The sequence below is a fragment of the Mytilus californianus genome, unplaced genomic scaffold, assembly GCF_021869535.1.
Source record: "Mytilus californianus isolate M0D057914Y unplaced genomic scaffold, xbMytCali1.0.p SCAF_13, whole genome shotgun sequence".
NCBI lineage: Eukaryota > Metazoa > Mollusca > Bivalvia > Mytilida > Mytilidae > Mytilus > Mytilus californianus.
This window is the reverse complement of record NW_026262615.1, coordinates 5,916,785-5,939,715: the sequence shown is the minus strand read 5'-3', so window position 1 is coordinate 5,939,715 and position 22,931 is coordinate 5,916,785. Positions and strand designations below refer to the sequence as shown.

Here is a 22,931-nt window from a genome sequence, read left to right as displayed (position 1 = left end):
GGTCTGGATTTAACAGTGCTTAACATAAAAAAATCGCCACCAGTCAGCCAGCTGTGCCAAAGTTATAAAATTAACAGAATCAATCACCTTGTGCATCTTTAGAACCATGAATGTATGACACCAACCGTACAAACAAAATGTGTTGTCATAGAAACATGAATTTTGTATGTTTTTGTCTTTACAATAGGAACTATTGACTTTCTTTAATAAGAGGACAAATTGTAGACACCGGTCTATTGTTGAAGACTGCACCTTGCCCTCTAGATGTCTTTTGGTTATTTTTGTCATTGGGTTGCTGTCTCATTTAACGTTTAACCCACTTTATATTTAATAATCTGGTAGATTGTGGGTTTTCCAATTGTTTAAACAACAAAAGACAAATCTATCAGTTCAACAACTTTTGTTACATTTGTTTGTTTTTATAGTGATTAAGATGATAACACAATGTTGACTGCTGTACCCCTATTTGTGACATTTTTACCTATTATGTCTGTTTGTTTTGATCACGCATTGTTGTCAATATAATGGAATTTGATGCAATTGTCATACAGGTGAGAGGTTTAGCTAGCTATAAAACCAGGTTCAATCCACCATTTTCTACATAAGAAAATGCCTGTACCAAGTCAGGAATATGACAGTTGTTGTCCATTCGTTTGATGTGTTTGAGCTTTTGATTTTGCCATTTGATTAGGGACTTTCCTTTTTGAATTTTCCTTGGAGTTTGGTATTTTTGTGATTTTACTTTTTACACCTAAATAAAAAGTGTTACAAAAGTGGTTTAGCATCAATGTTTAACACCGTGTTAACACATTGTAAGCCTTGGTGTAACTATTTTGAAAATATCTCCCAAATTTCTTTAAATCCTGAAATGGCAAATTGCTTAATTCTTTTCTTCACATCAACATCCAGTCTCCAGGAAGTATCAGAAAATTACGATAAAATAACAATAAACTCAGCTTATCCATAAATTTGCTATTATTGGTACTCCCTCTGACTTATCATACTACACTATAATGGTAGCAGTTCTACACATGATAAGGATAAATGTCTGCTTTATGTTATTAATGTTTTCTGTCGATCTTTGTTTTTTCTGCAATGATATTGGTTTTACTCTGATGGTTTTCTCCCATAACATAGATTAGCACTCTCCAGAGAGTTATATGTTTTCTTAGTGATTATATCTCAGCCTTTAAAGCAATTAACCTGTCAGACCAATTGCATACTCATATATTTTTTAGCTTTTCCAAAATGACTAGAAATGAACTGATCTTTGGTGAATATGAAATAAACAGATACTTGAGTATTGCAATAAAGAACTCACATTCTGATATTTGAAACATAATTTTGAACTCATTTTTGTTCCTTCTTCAAAAATCGAAATAATAGATGCATGCAAAAGTTTCTGAATATACAGTTCATTAAACCTAATTTTTAGAGCACCAATATTGAAAATAATCAGCAAAATTGTGGAACCTTGCAACATATTTTAGGCTCATAATGTAATATACATGTATGCTAAGTCTGTTCAAATTTAACCTTGTTTGTGTTGTGAGATCAGCTGTACATGTAAACCTATGTTCCACAAAGAATTCTGCTCAAACTAGTGCTATGGGCCATTTTAAAATGGCAGTGAGGTGAGTTTTTTTTCTCTCTATGTTGAAGGCCTCACTGTGACCTTGAGATGAAGGACAGCAATAAAAGTGCTGTTCCTTAGCTTTTTGTGTGTTTTTTGCTGTGCATGTATTGATTTTGTGTCATGGGTGAATATTCCATATCCTTTGCTTTGTGTTTTTTACTGTGCATGTATTGATTTTGTGTCATGGATGGATACCCCATATCCTTTGTTTTTTGTGTGTTTTTTTCCTGTGCATGTACTGATTTTGTGTCATGGATGTATACCCCATATCCTTTGCTTTGTGTTTTTTACTGTGCATGTATTGATTTTGTGTCATGGATGGATACCCCATATCCTTTGTTTTTTGTGTCTTTTTTTGCTGTGCATGTACTGATTTTGTGTCATGGATGGATACCCCATATCCTTTGTTTTTTGTGTGTTTTTTCCTGTGCATGTACTGATTTTGTGTCATGGATGGATACCCCATATCCTTTGCTTTGTGTTTTTTCCTGTGCATGTACTGATTTTGTGTCATGGATGGATACCCCATATCCTTTGTTTTTTGTGTCTTTTTTTGCTGTGCATGTACTGATTTTGTGTCATGGATGGATACCCCATATCCTTTGCTTTGTGTTTTTTCCTGTGCATGTACTGATTTTGTGTCATGGATGGATACCCCATATCCTTTGTTTTTTGTGTGTTTTTTCCTGTGCATGTACTGATTTTGTGTCATGGATGGATACCCCATATCCTTAGCTTTTTGTGTGTTTTTTCCTGAGCATGTACTGATTTTGTGTCATGGATGGATACCCCATATCCTTTGTTTTTTGTGTTTTTTCCTGTGCATGTATTGATTTTGTGTCATGGGTGAAAACCCCATATCCTTTGTTTTTCTACTATGTGATTGCTGATAATTTAAGGTGATTGACAGTTTCTTATTATTTACCATCTTTATATATAATAACTATATAATCTGTAAACAACAGGTCTGAATAAACATGTCCATGTACAACATAGTTTAGTCCATTGCATTTTTGTATAACATTTAAAATCGATGATGCATGTTGCATGATGATCGTGTGGAAGTGTCATACTAATACATGATTTTGTCTGAATGAGCACAATTATACACTATTTTATAAGAATTATTCCTACTTTGGTGTAATTTATAATTATAAGCGTGTACAAGATTATTGGTTGTGTAGGCTGCAAGAGTCATGATAATTACATTAATTTGTTATATAATCATAATTTCATGCCTTTATACTCATGATAATATGTGTTTAGCTGTGATTATAGCCTTGTAAATGCACTTAACAAAACTCCATAAATGTCAGTCAAAGTTGTTTACTTCTTTGTCCATTCCAAATAAATTATATACATGTCGGGGAAATTAAAACTTAAAAACCAAACACTTTAATAATAAGTTTTAACCCACCTAATAACTTGTATTGGTACCTTAATATTGTTATTTGATCTTCAGTGCACATTATTATTCATTAAAATAATTGGCACAATATTGATATAGGATTTTGACCTAATGTGGCATAAAGCTTCACTGACCAATCGATCCTTTAAACAGCCACAGCACAAATGAATCAAATTTTAACACAGAAAAGTTTCAAATGCAAAATTCATTTCTTCTTTATTCAATGATTATGAATGAAAATAAACCCACAACACAAGTATACATAGATCAGGCAATATACAGAAAAGTTCAGCAGCAAACTTTCTCTTTATTAAAAGTTGTAATTATATTAAATTGAAAGTGTTAATCCCGAAATACCTGGATGAATAAACTTGTCACAGTTCAAATGATTTCTTTACAATTCAGGACAAGAATGTTTATTTATTTTGATATTATAACACGCTGTTGTTGTAAGGATATTTTTTTAGGGGAGTAACTTTAAAAATTTAGATGTACAATGAAGGTTTAAAGTTTTAATGGTCAGATTTTGAAGTCAAAGTTTAAAGTTTTAATGGTCAGCGACTACAAATGAAAACAATAAAGAGAATTGAAATATTAGAAGATTTATAACTTAACAGTATAAACACTTATGATACACATTAGATAGTTCCCATAAAAATAGTTCCCTCTTCTGAAAATCCATTTTTCCTTTGAATACATTTTCCTAAACTTCACTTTATTCTAACAACAGGTGGGACCAATAAAGGTCATAGATTAACAGAGATGTTGATAGACTTTATAAATTTTAAAATTACTCATTAAAAGATTTTTAAAGATAACTAACCACTCCCCTATGTAAGTGTACTGTAAGTACTTTGTGACACACTAGATCCATCTCTTGATGAGTCTTCAGATTTCAACAAATCTTCAGCTCCACCCCAACACACATATTCTAAGTGTTCATACTTTGTTACATACAAAATTCATCTCCAGATCGAAACTCTTAACTAAAACAAACCTTTAACCCACTGCCCCCCCCCCTTATACACACACACATACACCCAAACATACATTTTAAGTTAACTTTGAACTGATTTTTATACTTTGGTGACCACGTAATGCTGTTACAAAACTGCCCAAGGTAAGGGGAGAGTTGGGCTCTGCAAGCATGCTATCCAGGCACATTCTATACGCGCCTGTCCCAAGTCAAGAGCCTGTAATTCAGTTGCTGTATATCATACTTATTAGTTTTGCTCATTGTTAAAGGGTGTGTGGTGACCTAAGAGTTAATTATTTGTATGTCATTTTGTCTCATTGGAAAATACATTACATCTTCTTATTTTATTATTAAATCTGTGCCTCACTAAATCCATCACCAGATTCAAACTCCAACAGACCCTCACCTCTACATACACACAAGTTTTTAGTGTACTTACTCTTTGACACACCTGATCCATCTCCAGAATTATCTCCGGACCCAAAGTCTATCAGATCTTCATCATCCGTGGTATCATCTTTTGTTGTACTTTCTTGACCACTGCCTTCTCCTTCTAAAAAGTCCTGTAATGACACAATTTCTTATTGATTAAAATTGAAAATACACAAGTTATTTCATTAAATAAATCCCACTTAGTTCAAATCTAAATGCAAAACTTTTTTCATAAGTAGAAAACCCTAATGATGATTATGTATAAAAATAAAAAGATGCATATGTAGTATGATTGACAATGAGACAACTCTCCACTAGAGACCAAATGACACAGAAATAAACATCTATAGGTCACCGTATGGCCTTCAACAATGAGCAAAGCCCATACTGCATAGTCAGCTATAAAAGGCCCCTAAATGACAAATGTAAAACAATTCAAACGAGAAAACTAACAGCCTAATTTATGTACAAAATAATGAACGAAAAACAAATATGTTACAAAGCAACAAACGACATTATCTTGTTTGGTTCCGATTTGTCCAGTAGTTTGAAAGGATAAGATTTTTTATAAAAGTTAAAAGGAGGACTTACATTAACTGACGAGAAAAGCTCACATGGCTCTTTGGGCTAAGTGAGCTAACAAATATTCAGGGGTAAAGGCAGTAATATAACAGCCCACAAAACTTTCAGGTTTTCATTATCTTGTATTTTATACCCTTAATTTCAAAGGAAATACTTGAATAAGATTTTGGAGGAGTCTTTAATTAAGACATCAACAAAGACCTCATCACCCTATGATATTTTTGGCACAATACACTATACAACGTAGTACGATGCACTAGCTAACATAGTTCCTCCTTGTAAAAGAACTTCCAAATTCTCATACCAAACTTCAACCTTGATATATTATGATACATGTTATCTTGTAGACAAAGCAGCCATTACATACAAGTACATGCCAACAACAGGTCACTAATCAGGTTCCATAATTAGGAGATCAATCTCTCTTCTATTGACGAGATATGACTATAATGAACACGATAAAATAACAACTGTATCTAAAACCCTAATTAATATAATCACAATACAATTATATTCACTTGTTTATGTATCAACAAGTTTTCTGTAATCTAAGTAATTACATGTGTACCAGACTAACAACAAGTCATATAATTCAATATCTGGACTTTGAAGAAATGATGGACGGAGAAGTGAAATTGGTACTGAAATAAATGAGAGACATGTATGACAAATACAGTGTAAATGTCAACTACACAGCAAACCATCAACACAAGGAAACCCCCAAAAAATAGTGCAGGTCATCATATGGACTTAATCAAATGACAAGTGGTCAATATCCTATGGCAAGCTTTGAATCGCCCTTAGTCTAAAAAGTTAAAAGTAAAACAACAGCAATTATGCACTACAAACATGACAAAAGGATTTATTGCTTTATAAAAAAAAAAAGCAATTACACAATATCTTTTTATAGCATATTGATATATTGATATAAAACAGATCAGACCAAAAGTAAAACAGTTTGCACCTCATACCTTCCTAATCAGAACAAAAATTGTACCATGTTATTTTCAAGAAAAACATTTATATAAAATTCTGAAATATTAAATATTAAATAAGTATTTTGTATGTGCCTGTCACATTGTTCAGGAGCCTGTAATTCAGTTGTTATTGTTTGTTACTGTATATCATATTTGTTTTTTCGTTTATTGTTTTGCACATAAATCAGGATGGTGGTTTTCTCATTTGATTTGTTTTACATTTTGTAATGTTGAGGCCTTTTATAGCTTGCCATCTGTATGGGTTTTGCTCATTGTTAAAGGCTGTACAAGTTATAGGTAGCAACCTATAGTTTCTAACATAGATACATCATTTGGTCTCTGGTGGATAGTTGTGTCCTTTGCAATCATACCATATCTCCTTATTATATACTGTAAATTCAGAAATTATTGCGATTTTTTAAGAAAGGACAAAAATGCGAAATTAATTATTGTGATTTCAGGAAAATCTGCATACAGATATATGTATCAGATATCACAATGTGAGTTCTTTTTATTGCGATTATCACATAGTCGCATTATTTGCAATAATAAAAACCTCGCAATAATTTCTGAATTTACAATATTTTATATTATAATTAATGATTCATTCAATTTTTACAGGTTTCAAAAGTAAACTATCACCTTACATCATTACATTGCCTATCAAATCTATTTATGTTCAATAAACATGCATTAACGCCTGCAGAAAATCTTTATTCATTTGTTCAAGCTTATCAATACTTTCAACATTTAAGAGAAAAGGTTTTAGAATTTAGTACGAGATCCATTAAATTAGAGAAAAAACTGCTACTAGTGGCACTTTGTGAAGTGTAAACGTAATTGATCATCGTACGAACTCTGTCACCTTTGACTAAAACATTTCATCAGTTTTTCTACGATTCTATTTCATCTGGATTGTAATGGTGCCAAAAGTTATGGAAGAAAATATGCAGCAGAGATAACTTCCACCTTTTAAATATTGATACTCAGTAATTTATTGGCATCTTAACTCAACCACCTGAGCACCAGAAATAAACGTTAATTGTTTGACGATAATGATATTGACAGAGTCTTAACACATTTACATCATCGGTAGAATTGGCTGTGTTATGTCTAATGAAACATATTTTCTAAATGGTTAATCCTCCTCTGATCTCCTGATACGAGTCTTGGATTAAATCGATACTTTGCCTTTTGGGAATATTCATGTTTCTACGCTGAATAGATTAGGCTTATGTGAATGTACTGTGGTACTCAATTGTTCATTTTATCATCAATTTAATGTTGTATCAAAAGAAATCAGCGGTGATTAAAGAAAATCGCTTCCTGTCTTTTTGGCTGCTTTATTCAAATTGACCATAAGAACTCTGATGCAAATGGCAGAGTATTTCCCAATGAGTGACAAATATCAATGCAAAAGTATCGAAGATAATTTTTAATTACTTGAAAGGCAAACTTTACAATTACGCTACATCATCTATTTCCATATGAACATAAATTGGTAGAGGAAGACTGGGATTATTCTGTTTATTACATAGTAGAATTTTATAGAATGAAGCTACAGATTTTGTTGAGGAAACCAAGGTCAATGATTTTCAATCCTAGCAATAAACCTCTTGCTCTTTTCACAACAAATTTGAACAATTAAAACTTGATCTTAAGCTTTACTGAAAAGTTTGTTAGCATTTGTTCTCATAAGATATTTTGTAAAAACAGTTACTGCTTCTTAAATCTTTTGACTTTAACAGATCGTTATTCAGTTAATTGATCACTCTTAGAAGTGGTGAATGTACTACTTTTTTTCAATGCAAGGAATTATTTTTCCATAATCGTTAAAAAGTGTTTCATGTGATTTTTCTATTGTGCTATAACACCATTGTCATAGGTAAGGGAATGCTGGTCAGAAACATGGTTAAATTGTTTTACGCTTGCCCTTTTAGACTTTTATAGCTTACTATGTGGTATGGGTTTTGCTCATTGTTGAAGGCTGTATGATGACCTATAATTGTTAACTTCAATGTCATTGGTCTCTGATGGAGAGATGTATCATACCACATCATCTTATTTTTATATTAACCCTGCAAATTTTTTTATGCACCTATCCCAAGCTAGGAGCTTGTAGTCCAGTTACCATTTTGCTGTCTGCTGTGTAATTTGATCCCCTACTGTCAATGTTTTGTGTTTAGAATGCACTTTTTATAGCAAATTACCCTATATGGGATATGAGTTTTCTCATTGTTTAAGGTGGTACCCAACACCTTGACTAATATTAATTTGGCTCGTTTAATTTTCATAAAATTTTGACAGAATGTTTACTTTGACCCTTTGACAAAAATATAAAAATTTCAAATAATTTGAACCAACCACTTTATCAGAAAAATTTCGTTGGTTATATAGCAGTTTGACAAACACTAATTTTGATCATTGAGAAGCTTAATATTTCCTTAATAATACAACGTGATTAAAACGTTAAGTTGATTTTTACAGAGTTATCTCCCTGTAGTGTTAGTACCACCTTAAGCTGTACATAATGTGTTGTGTTTGTCATCAGGGGATAGTTGTGTCAATGGAAATCATACCACATCTCCTTATTTTAATCTTCAACAATATTTTCAGATTTTATATGCAAGGTAAGACTTCAATCTATCTGAATTAGGTTGTTTCTATTCATGACTTATACACTTTGATATAAATTGTTCTCCTTACTTAAGCATGTTAACAAGATCAGGTCAAATTTATTTTCAGAAATTTTGGGGAATCACCTTAAGTCATCATTAAAAGTACATCATATTTCATCTGAATCCACAAGAAGTACTGTAAAATAAGAAAGTCAATGAACTTTTAGTCAGTGAAAGAATTGTATACTGGTATATAAATTACCAATGTACTTTAAGGAAACATGATAGAAGTTAATTTTCTTTTATGCTTTAAAAACTCTTTCCAACATCTGACCTAATTATTTTTTCTTAACTAAACTGTGAAGACTTAAATTACAATGGAATTTGGTTGTACATGTATTTTGAAATGAGATGTAATTAAGTCACATGACATATCACATGACCTTATAATCTTACATTATGTGCAGTATCTATATCTATATATGTCTTTTTCTCTGTGCCCCATGATGTTCCAGGAAACTGCAATTATAAAACATACAAAATGTAAATACAATGTTCTAGAAAAAATAAGCATATATATATGTGTCCAAATCTGGATCAAAACTCTAATTTGGCATATATTTCAAAAAAGCTTACATCATATATTTTGTCAAAATGAAGATGTGTACTATGATTTAAGTTGATATGATCACCACTGCATGGTAAACTACCTTCAACAAAGACTTTAAACTGATAATTAAAGGACAAAGGATTGTAAAGTCAAAAACATGGAAACATCACGCAACAGAAAAACACACTTTTTTTTCATTCTGCTTCTTCAAAATCCTAGATACTATAGGCCCTTGTTGTTAACACGATAAATGTCAACCATTGATACCATATTTACCACTGGAAGTTAAGCAAGAAACAATCAATTTTTCAGACCCAATTGATTTCATGTTACCAAAAACAGTAACCAGACCTGTGTCCTTCAATGAACAGATGAACTGTTATCTGTACTGTTGTCAACATATAACAAGGAATTTAAGCTCAAACTGATTCTAGGGACTAGGGGATGCCTGAAATCCCTTTATATGTGTCAGTGAGACTTTACTCTGTGTTGAAGGCCCCACTGTGACTTTGAGATGAAATAACAGCAATAAAAGCATTTTTTCCTTTGTTTTTTGTTTGTTTTGTTTTTCAAATATGTGCCCTGATTTTTATATAGGCCTTCACCTTTCTTTTCAATTGTAAGTTCAGTGAATGAAAACTTTCCAAGTGTAATGTATATTATGAGAGTAGATTGTAAAGCATTGATCATATCTACGTAGTACTTCCTCTTCCTATCTTTCATGTTTCCCCTTTTTAATTTCATTCATAAAATGTTTTCTTTGAAAAATAGTTGATGACGCAGTGTTTTAACCAAAATTTCCATATGTTCAGAAACACTTTACATCTAGTATCATTAATTTACATGAAACACAGAATGAGTTGATCCTGATCTTAGTCACAAATTAGTTGTAAAAACATGGTAATACACTGTAACACTGTCTGACGTGATTTATCTGCCTCCGTTATTTAACAACAGAAGGCTTTTAAAGACAAACTTAGAAGATCAATGTCTCCATTACTCTTTTAGTTTAAAACATCGATTAAATCCATTATATTGAAATTAAATCGGTGATCCAAATGAATCCAAATGAATGCGACACGTAAATGTACAATTTGACGAGCTTCAAAATAAATTCTTGATTTACAACTTCCCCAATTATGTTAATTATTTCCCTTTAGCAGAGAATGTAAAGAATCCTATCATTTTGTTAAATTATTTTCATCACAATTGAAGGAATATTCAATGTTCTTGAGATGTTAAATTAAATTTGTGTGCCATAAGAAATCAAATTTCAACAGAAATCTGTATAGAAATGAATATCTTCGCCTGGTTTGTCATAAATCAGGCTGATGGTATTTTCATCGGAATTGTTTCACATTTAAGTGTTTCAGGGCCATTTATATCAAGCTATATGGCATGGGTATTGCTCATTGTTGAAGGTAATATGATGACCTATAGTTGCGTACATCCACATCATTTGTTTCATTGGCCTTATTTTTATATTCTATGAATAAGTTCTTTGGTCTCCTTTTTGATAATTGTCTCATTGGCAAACATACCATATCTCCTTATCTTTATATATCTTAAATCACAATAAAAGGCATGCTTGTCCATGTTAATATAAACATAAGGAGATGTGGTATGATTGCCAATGAAACAACTATCCACCAAAGTTCAAATGAAGTGGATGTAAGCAATTATAGGCAACCGTACAGCCTTCAACAATGAGAAAAAGCTGTGCTTTTTTTTTTTAAAGTTTACTATCTTTTTAAGCTGAACTCAAATATTGTCAACAACCAGATTAATTCAAATAAACACTTTTAGGGCCAAAATGAAAATATGTGTGTTTTATAAAAGTTTCCCTGAACATACCCTACGTTTTTACCCATGAAGTTTTTATTGACCATTTAATAAAAGTAATAAATTGTGACAGAACTTCAGGTCTTCTCATATTCTAAAAGTGAAAATGTTCAGTAAAATAAAAAAAAAGAATTACAACCTACCTCCGCTATATTTATTACAGCAGAAACCATTAACACACAACTTTTTCATTGGCCTTAATATAATGATATTTCATTGATTGAAAATAAACACATCAAACATTACCATAATCAGCAGGACAATAATTAAAAACATTCCGTGTTTCTCACTACATCCCATCCTTGTGAAATTCATTTTTCTTTATATAGCATGTTTATATAGTAGTGACAGTAGGGGGTATAAAGTCCAATGAACACCAAAAGATTTTTGCATATTAAAGGCGTTATTTATCAAATGTACTTAACTAAAGATGAATTGGCAGATGCGCACATAGAACAGTGCAGTACTTCGTTTTGAATTGTTCAGGGAACTGATATTTATATTTCATTTGTATTTCTCACTCCTTAATACTTCATTTAGAATTACATTAAAAATCTACATTATTGTCAGCCTTTTAAATTTATGTAATCAAAATCATTATTTTCATTTTATTGAATGGTAAAATGTAATACATGTAATATCTTATATCATTTAAGAAAAAAACACTTTTAAAAAAGAGTGTTAAACTTGTCCTATAAAACTGCAAAATGGTCATAGTGATAATCTAGTTTTATTTAAATTAATTGTGGTTTTATCTTATCTTTTTTTGTGATTTGGAGAATTTGGTGTTGGTAGATCATTGAATAAGTAGTTTCATTGTTTGTATCTTATTTATTCACAACCTGAGAATCAGGACAACTAAGAACTTGACATTAGAAATATAGGGAGGTAATTAATACTGAGCTATTTTTTAACCATTCTATTATAAGTCATGACAATTGAGAGCTTGACATTAGAAATATAGGAAGGTAATTAATACTGAGCTATTTTTTAACCATTCTATTATAAGTCATGACAATTGAGAGCTTGACATTAGAAATATAGGGAGGTAATTAATACTGAGCTATTTTTTAACCATTCTATTATAAGTCATTACAATATAGAGCTTGACATTAGAAATATAGGAAGGTAATTAATACTGAGCTATTTTTTAACCATTCTATAATTATAAGTCATGACAATTGAGAGCTTGACATTAGAAATATAGGGAGGTAATTAATACTGAGCTATTTTTTAACCATTCTATTATAAGTCATGACAATTTAGAGCTTGACATATTTTTTCATTGGGTTCTATTTAAATCTATTACTGTACAAGATGTTTTGCTCCATTTATTTCCATGTAAGCTCAAAACAGATTCAAAGACAAAATGACATGCACCATAATACAGAGTGGTATGAACTTGTTTGTAATAATTCAATGAAGTTTGAAAGAATTCTCGGTGAAAACCCATATAATTCCCCTTAGTAATAGTATACAACTAGTACCATATGGTATCAATGGGTCCAGATTTTAAGTGGGAAACACTCTCATCAGTATACTAGTACCATATATATATGGTAACAATGGGTCCAGACTTTAAGTGGGAAACACTCTCCTCACTTACATCATTTACATGAACTCAAGTTTATAAACAATCAACACATACTTGACACTTTATAAATTATTCATACAAATGTATCTACTAAATATGTGTTACATTTCACAATTACAATCGACTAGGATTGTCAGTTTTCCTACCAAAGGTTGTGGTTGAAACTCTTAGGGCACTTCGGCTTCCACCGCCAATAAAAACTAACTGCCGAGAAGTACCCAACAGTGCTGAAAGTGGTGTTAATCAATCAATCAATCACTCACAATTTGGTTTTACAGAATCTAAAGAATCGGAAATTTCCTTGTTCTGAACTTTGCTCACCATGTGAATTTACAAAATAACAAGAATGTATAAGTCATAGTGCTAAGCCTCAACCACTTCTAATTTAAAGTATCTGTAATTGCAATCAGGAAGTGGGTATGTAACAGATCCTTAAAGTGCTCACACTTAACACTTGTAACCTGCTGACCAAATATGACGCCTATCTGTTGAGTAGTTTCCGTGAAAAGTGTGATGAAATATTTGTATTGATGAGCAAGAGAAGAACTGGATGAAAAGGTTATTGAAATATACCTGCACTGGTAGAATGGGGGCATAACAAGATCATTGAAATTACGTGACAGAAAGAGTTGTTTTTAATATATCCTTTAAATCAAAACTTCTTAACTTAAGTATTATTATACATGTAATGACACAATATATTCCTGGAAAACATCAAGTGTTCAGATTATTTTAATTTTTGAGTTTATTTGTTCACCATACAAAAGACAGACTGTGATGCATATACATATAACCTCTGAACTCTTGACTATCACACGCACCCAGCCTTGTAAACATGGATGACATTTGACTGAGTGCCCTTTAAAAGTTAGTGATTTACCATCCAAATCAGAACAGAAACCAGTCAGTTATTGGAAATCATTTATTTCAAGTTTGTTCAATTTTATTGAGTAATTGAAGGTAAATTCATGTTTGTATCCCAACTATATTCTGTTTCATTATGTATGAATATTCTTCAGGGAGTTGGTGCAAGTTCATTCTATCAATTTTCATGTAAACAGTTGGAAAATTCAATTAATACAAACTAAGCAAACTGTGGCAAAAAAACATTCTTCTAACAGAATCCTGTTCTCACTTCCTTCATTAAAACATTGAGATTTTAATTAAAATCATAAACAACAACTTGTCAGGTAAAACTATAATCTACAGCAAAAATTAAACAGGTGTTCACACATTTTTATTTTTTACAATTAGTCAATTTTATTTTATCTTAATTATCAGCTTTTAACAAGCATTCTGGAAGTATGGCAATACATGGCAATACATAATCCCTACCATTAAAAATTCATTGTACTGGAACAAAATGCTAACTTCATCTATAACTTGTCATGGTGTAAACTATATAAGAAGTATCAAAACATCTTCAAGCAGTACGATAAAAAGTATGGAAAACTGAGTATATGAGGAGGACCATAACTCTGCAAAATAATCATCAGAACTGAACAAAAACCAAGCTTGATCTGTAACTTGTCATGGTAAAACTTTTTACCAAATATCAAATCAATATCTTCAAGAATACCAAACAAAAAATGCGGAAAAATGACGAAGCCCAACATAACTATGCAAAAAAAAAATCATTCAAACAGAATAAAATTCAAATTGGATCTGTCACTAATCATGGTAAAACTATTTAACAAATATTAAATCAATATCTTCAAGCATGATGAAAAAAATGCAGAAAACTGATTAGCGTGAATTTTCGAAGTCCAAGGACCAATAACTCTGCACAAAATCATCAGACTGGACCAAAATTCAAACTTGATCTGTAAATGGTCATGATGAAACTATATACATGTATCAAATATCCAATCATTATCTTCAAGCACGAAGAAAAAAAGTGTGGAAAACTGATTTGCCAGACTGACAGATAGACAGACTGTAAGACAGACGGACGGAGTGCAAACCTATAGTCTGACTTCATCAGTAGGGGACTAAAAACAATATCAGACATCCTAAACTGTTCAGATGGAACTTGACCTATGGAAATGTCACCTGGAACAAGAAATTTCAAATATTCAATCTGCTTTAAAGCTCGAGAAAAAATGGTACATATATTATTTGTTTTTATTGTAATATTACCAACATCTTTGTTTACGGACCAATGAATATGGATACAGATGACATCTTTTTGAAGTTTTTATAAATATTGGGTTGGTTATGGAACATTGATGAGGTCAGAAAGGTCATTTGGAAAAAAAATCAATCAGGATATGTTTCCCTAATGGTAGCAAAGTCAATAAGAGTCTATAGATGTGAGTTAATTGGGAAAGATGTTTTAATGATTTCAGAATTAACCAATTAGTAAAAACATTCTGCTGCACAAGAAGAACTGTATAAAAAATATCTCTTTGTTAATTACTGTGGATTCATTTATTTTCCTGGGTACCAATTTTCGTGGATTAAGAAAAAATTGTATTTTCATGCATATTTGATTTCATGGATTTACAAGTCTACATAGAATATAAATATAAGAAGATGTGGTATGAGTGCCAATGAAACAACTCTCCATCCAAGTCACAATTTGTAAAAGTAAACCATCATAGGTCAAAGTACGGCCTTCAACACGGAGCCTTGGCTCACACCGAACAGCCTACATTAACTTTGTACTTGGTTGAACATTTTAAATTTTGGTTCACCTTAACCCAGGAATCCACTAAAATTTATATCCCATGAATAATTGTGAATCCACAGTAATATCAATCCAGGAAAACAAATTTTACTTCAAGAGGAATTTCCTTTCTCAGACATTATAGCACTTAGGTTACGAAGAAGAAAGAAGAAGAAGAATTAGGTTGGTCTCATTCAGTATATGTTCATCGATTGGCCTCAAAGATTGAGAGTTAGTGCCCAAAACTCAAACATTTACACATATAGGAGTAGCCTTTCCTGGAAGTATATATACAGATAGGGGATAGGAGGGGGTGTCATTCCTAATTCCAGGTAAAAAATAAATCCTGAAAATCCTAAAAAATAAAGCCTTCTTTCAAAGATTCCGAAAAAAGTAATCATTAATTCCAGAGTCCTGATAAGTCCCAAATTCCAGCAAAAATAAAGGCCCAATCCTGACGTCCCTAAGAAGTCTTTCAGCCCCTCTATACAGTAAATTAGCATGACTCCATTTAATAGAACAGCTACCCATTCAATTTTCTATAGTTCACTTGTACGGATAAAAGAGTCATTATATGGATACTTGTTGATCAGGAAATAATCTATGGGATTAGTTCGTAGTAATGGTCACATGTACTTCCAGGAAAAACAAATATTTTCGTAACTTTCGCCGTTCAGCTTATAAAGCTCTCACAAGATAAAGATTCATGACCAATCCAAAATATCCTGTCGCCCATTCATAAATATTTTTCCTGTGTAACGGTTATGCAATTCACCAATAAATTTTCCCACAACAAAAATAAGGTAAAGTAAATTAGTCAACAGTTTTTTATCATCAAACCATAAATACCCTTATTGACTAAATGAATGGTGTAACCTATCAATGACATAACTTCCTTTTATCATTAAATCTACCCATACAGAACTGTCAACAAAACTTTACCTTGTACCCAAGTACTTCAAAACAACCACAGTTAAAAACCTTTACAACAAACAATATCTCAATAACAACAACATTTTCTATAAAGTACTTATTTATTTGAATATAAATTCCTCAATTCAAGAACATTTTAATTCAACCAAAAGAGATTAGAAGAAAACCCTTAAGGTAAACATACTCTTACACTTAGTCCCATGTACAAAATATATACATGTATATAAGTCTTGTATAGGTACTTGATAGTAACAACTTTAACCAAATCAAAGCACTGTAAGCGCTAAAGGCAGTTAATCAAAAACATGATGAAAACTGTGGCAGTGTTGCTTAAATTGTTTATCACAGCTTGTTATATCTCATGTCTCAGATTTTTTTTTGTCATGTGCTGTACTGATTTCCACTATCCTACACACTTTTCTCTAACAATATACCATTTTTTTCAAACGTTTATTATTCATTTTTAAATTACTTTAAATATGTATCCTTTCGATGATAGATTGTATGAGAAGATGTATGTACACTGTCCCAGGTAAGGGGAAGGTCTGGCGCCAGTAAACATGTTTAACCCTGCCAGATTACGTGTGTGTCTGTCCAAAGTCATTCAGTGGTTGTCATTTGTTGCTGTATATCATATTTATTTTTCATTATTGATTTGTACATAAATCAGGACGCTGGTTTTCTTGTTGGAATTGTTTTACATTTGTCATTTCAAGGCCATTTACAGCTTTATACTATGCAGTATGGGTTTTGCACATTGTTACAGGCCGTATGTGACATACAGATGCTTATTTCTATCAACTTCTCAATACACTGATGAATGAATTTTTCTTATGCAGGAATAATATCATCAGAATTAAGATTTTCCACACAGGTGTATAGCTTAATTCCACTATGTTCTAAGTGGAATTAAGCTATACACCACTGTGGAAAATCTTAATTCTGATGATATTATTCCTGCATAAGAAAAATTCATATGCCACATTAGCATTTTTAGTTAGATCAGCAGGTGTCACTCCGTACAAAAACTGATTTAACTAGATATCATTGAGATGGGAGCCATCTCTGTGGGCCCCGCTGTGAATAATGTGTGGTAAAAAATTTGTATCTTTATCATTGGACAACTGAAACCAAAGTTTTTGACCTTGACCTTTGAACAAGGAAGTTGTACATAAATTATTACACACCCTCTGGTGTTGGTTTATATACATATCAAGTATAAACTTTGAAATCATAACGGTTCTCAAGATATAGAGCGGACACGATCTTTACCATAGGACATGGGGTTGTCAACTAAAACCAAAGTTTTTGACCTTGAACTTTGACCTAGGAAGTTGTACATACATTATGACACACCCTCTAATGTTGGTTAATATACATGCCAAGTATAAACTTTGAAATCATAACGGTTCTCTAGATATAGAGCGGACACAATTTGTTACGGACGGACGGACGGACGGACAGACAGACAGACAGACAGACGGATGGACAGACTGATCACTATAGGGCGTCCGCCATTCGGCGGGGCCTTAATAATACTGGGAACAATTTGAGGCGTGGTAATTTTATTGTTTATCATGCATGGATCATATTACACAAAAAGATTATGTTGTTAGGCTAGAAATGCGTTTAATTTTCTTTTACATTATTGTACTTCTAAGTGTCCAACCTATTACATTTACATCAAATTTCATACAAATATTTTTTCTGTCTTTTTTTAATATGTTTATATATTTCACTTCTTACATACTTTATAAAACATATTTCATGTATCTGCACATTGTATCATCGTTATGTATTCAAACTATCTTTATATAACTGATACCTGGGTTACTACTTGTATATATATTGATAGTGTGCAATGATACGATGTACATGTATCTCCTACATTTTATAGTAACAGTTGCACAGACATTTCATAGTTCTGATAGTATCATTAGACAGCCTTTAATAGCTGGACCGTTACAGTAAACTCCATGACAAATTATATTCATGTGTTGTAACCCGTGGCAATTTTGTAAAAATTCCTGTCAGAATTCTGAACCAAAATTTGTCTGACTAGTCGTCATATGATAAGACCTGGTAAAAATTTTCATATATACATGTACTTTGATCATATCTGTAGATCATGTACATATTTAACTATATTCGAAACATCAAAAAGGTCTAATGTTTCATAGCGGTCATGGAATTATTATGATGACTAGTCAATGCAGCTACTAGATAGTCTCATATATTGTACATGTATGTCTTGTCACTTCTAAGATATTAAAGCCAAGAATTGGAATCTAGCTGAAATAAAAACAAATACAAAAATTTATATTGTTTATTTAGACATACAATCATGATAAAATATATTTACACAAGTTTTGTCCATGAAATTGAAAAGAAATCATTTTGGGATCATGGGATATTCTTTTTTTGGGGTTAGATCAAAGTTTGATTTTCGACAAATTAAAAAGATGAGCAGTTTGAGAGTCAGAGAGATAAAATTATGTTAAATTTTATTTCTTTCATTCAATTCTATACATACAATTTACATGTCATTTAATAGTATGCTCTAGTCTGCCTCTGTTGTAAGTTGACTCATGGTCTCTGATAGGTCTATCAGACAGAATTATATTGTAAATACCAAAATTTAGTAGTTAATGTTTATTTGAGTTGACTTTTAGTGGTATCAGTTGGTTGGCGTGGTACGACTTTGCAATAGTGCGAGTTGACTTGCTTCCCTGTGGAGAACACCGAGTTTGTTCAATTTAAGTTCTACGGTACAATGACACAAATCAGATAATGCCTTACTATTACAGCAATCAAAGGTGAGGCCGTCTGATTGACCTGCCTTTAGTAAATGTAAATGACCCGCCCCCTCCAAGTCCATGATGTTACTTGAGATCTATACCAAGATTGGAATAAATAAACGGTTGGTCGAACATTCTTGGACTTTACACTTATTGAAAGATATAGCTTCTTTAAAATTAGCCATAAATCAAGATTTTCTTTAGGCCCAAAAATAAAAAAAGTTCTGGTTTAGAAAAAATGTCATAAACATTGAAATGTCAAAGTCGGACGACAGGCACTTGTTTTTATGCATGGGAAGATCCACTATCAACGTATATTATGAGCTCCTAAATCTTCCCATGGATATAAACAAGTGCCTGAGAGTCGGTAACTGGCTTCATGTCATGATCAAGATAATTTAGATCGAATTTTTCTATCCGCATATATTTCCCAATTCACATTTGCTGATTTTATTCATTTTTCAGACATCCGTACCTGTATACAGTAATATATGAATGGGTTTTCTACATTTTCGTGTGACTTACTATGATCAAACGATCTTTCTAGGTCTATTATCCATATCACATTCTACTGTCATTCTCTGTAAAATTGACATATTTACAAGGTCACACTAATTAGAGACAAGAAGCGACAAGAAGCGTCATGAAGTACGTAGGGCTACTAAATGCAACAGAATTTAAAACTTTACAAAACAGAAAAATATCAACTGTAATTAATTGACTTTTCTTTAAATTTATTATTTTAATAGTATATAAACTTTCTTGTCTCTAAATTTATCCTCGTCGCAAATTCATTCTTCCTGTCGCTAACTTTTTTCTACTTGTCGCTTATTGTCTCTACAATCTTCTTTTCGCTTATTAGTGAGACCTTCTTGATTTTCTTGATTTCCGGTTTAAATATTTCATTCATAAAAACAAGTGTAAACACCACCTGTTGGTGCATTAATACTTGACAAGGTCATTTATGTGAAAACGGAATAATATGAAAGGAAGAAATTCAAATGTGAATACACAATTTATTAACACTCATCTCAAACAAAAAGAATATCATGATTAACAATAATTACCCTTCTATCATCAGAATCCTCCAAATTTAAACGGTACGTAAATTTCGTCTTCTAAGTTAAAATTGCCGCCAACTTAGACTACTGTAATACGTAGTGCCGACAAACAATATTCCTACGACATTTGCCATTTGGGAAATGTAAACAACTTGTCTTTAGAGATTTTCGGCGATTAAATATTTCATACAATTGTTCTTTGACATCTTAGCCAAAAGTACAGGGAAAAATAAATTACATAAGGATTTCTATTGAGCACTACTTCCTATGTGCAACTTCGAAAGTTTTGGGTTGTTCGACGATCATTTAAGGTTTTTCTGGTCATATTTTTTGTATTCCAGAATTGATAGTACGAAAAAAGTGCCCAATTAGTTATTAATAACATATTAGCCAGCTAGATAATAACAACAACACTTTTTTCACCATTCAGTGGGAAGAACACAAATCTAGGGCGGTAGCATAAGGCAGCTTAACTGCCTAAAAATCACTGTGTATTGAATAACATCCCACCAGTTGTCTTTTAAGGACATCTACCATTATACACTCTTATACCAACAATTACCTTAATATCTTCAGGCTTAAGACACATTGTAAATTGTGAATAAAACTGAAGGACAGAATAATGGAATAAATAACATGGGTGGCACTAACCACTGTAAGGACAAAATGATGGAATAAATAACATGGGTGGCACTAACTACTGTAAGGACAGAATAATGGAATAAATAACATGGGTGGCACTAACTACTGTAAGGACAGAATGATGGAATAAATAACATGGGTGGCACTAACCACTGTAAGGACAAAATGATGGAATAAATAACATGGGTGGCACTAACTACTGTAAGGAGAGAATGATGGAATAAATAACATGGGTGCCACTAACCACTGTAAGGAGAGAACATAATAAGAATGTGCCCATAGTACACAGATGCCCCACTCGCACTATCATTTTCTATGTTCAGTAGAATTTGGGTCAAAACTCTAATTTGGCATTAAAATTAGAAAGATCATATCATAGGGAACATGTGTACTAAGTTTCAAGTTGATTGGACTTCAACTTCATCAAAAACAACCTTGACTAAAAACTTTAACCTAAAGTGGGACAGACAGACGAACAGACGGACGATGAACAGAGGCACAGACCGAAAAACATAATGCCCCTAGGTGGGGCATAAAAATCAAACAGAACTAAAAAATACTTATTTATAATTATCATCCAAGATAATTATTTCATGTACAGAAAATGTACATGTATTCATTTTTTTTATGAGGACTACTAAGATTGATCAGTCTACTTTGATACATAATATGTAGTGATATCTTCAGTATTTTCAGATATGTACATGATGTACATGTAGCACCAAGAACTAACGGAATTTGAAATAGCACATCATAGCACCACATTTATATTCAATTATCAAATATATTCTAATGGTACCATGATAATAATATAGGTATAATGGTACCATTCGTGCTATGAGGCCTTGGGGAGCTTACTGCTATAATAACATTTTCTATAAATCATTTTCGTCATTTATGGAATTTTGCCTAATAACTTTTTACATGTGTATATTCCTACTTATTGTGTCAAGATACTTCCTATATCACATGCTATCCAATTGAACCACTTGTTACAGATCGTCAAGATAAACTTCAAGTAATTGTATAATGTATGTATGAGAAATAATACAACTATTGTCAAATCTTTCCAATGAATGGTAGGTATATTTGTCAACGCCTAGCTTAAATTCTCTCCACTTTTAAAAAAATTTTTTTTTTTTCCAAATGGACTTTTTTGTAAATCAACAAGGAATTATTAGAGCCTAGAAAAATTTAGACATCTCGGGATTCTTTAGTACATTCCAATGAGTTATTTCTGATACTAACATGACTAATGCATGACTTAAGTAGGGTTACCCTTACTATTATATAGGCACTTCTATGTAAAAAAGTCCAAGACCCTGCTTAGTTGGGTTAGTTTTAAGATCAGAACTGAACAGATTTTTTAATTTCAAAATCATTTCATTTTTTTTTAAATTAATTTTCAGTCATATTGACAAATTTTTTAGAATATATTCATCTCTTTTCCAAATCTAATTTGTTTTCTAAAGGATTGGCTCACAATAGTTTAATACATTGAAAAAGACAGTCTGAGTAAGGGCAAGCCCTTTCAACTTGCATTTACTGTAAATTCAGAAATGTTTGCTATTCTTTTTATTATTGTCTGGACAGTGAGTGAGGATGAGTTTTGCAAAAATAATCTAGCATCTAAAACTTTTCTAGCAGCATATCATGAAATCACAATAATTTGTCTCAATCGCAAATATAAATGCCTACAAAAATTTACAGTAGGTTATCTCAAATCTTCTCAGTTTTCAATGTGCAAGTTCACAAAAAACGTCAAACTTACTCTCAGATTTGTGTTCAAGGAAAACAAGCTACAGTCAAACCTGCTTAAGAGGCCACCTGTATTTCCAAAACAAGAGTGCACACGCTGAAATGTCTCGCCTACTGACCATTGATTTTATGTTGATATACATAAAATTAAAGTTTTACTACAAGTATCACATAAACTTAACATGATCCAAGAAAATGAGGTCAAGGTCAGATTAACCAAGCCAAATATACATGTACACCTTACAATAATTCCATACAACAAATATAGTTGACTTATTGCTTATAGTATACAAGAAACAGTCCAAGCCATGAAAACTTTATATTGACCTATGAACATGAAAATGAGGTCAAGGTCAGATGAATCATGCCAGACAGTAATGTTCACCCATTCAATAA

The 22,931-nt window shown here is 31.9% G+C and overlaps 1 protein-coding gene across 3 annotated transcripts in view; it reads right to left on the bottom strand.

Annotated features, from left to right (window-relative positions):
* The window catches only part of LOC127723065 (uncharacterized), a 63,212-nt gene that overhangs the window by 17,731 nt on the left and 22,550 nt on the right, over nt 1–22,931 (bottom strand). The window contains exons 1-3 of one of the 3 annotated variants that reach the window (XM_052229504.1): nt 11,328–11,396; nt 9,086–9,148; nt 4,460–4,583 (exon numbers count right to left, since the gene is read on the bottom strand). In XM_052229504.1, coding sequence (XP_052085464.1) covers nt 4,460–4,583; nt 9,086–9,148; nt 11,328–11,396 — 256 coding nt within the window. Of the gene's footprint in view, nt 1–4,459; nt 4,584–9,085; nt 9,149–11,224; nt 11,270–11,327; nt 11,397–22,931 lie in introns of those variants that run through there. The other 2 variants (XM_052229505.1, XM_052229503.1) reach the window with 2 other exon arrangements.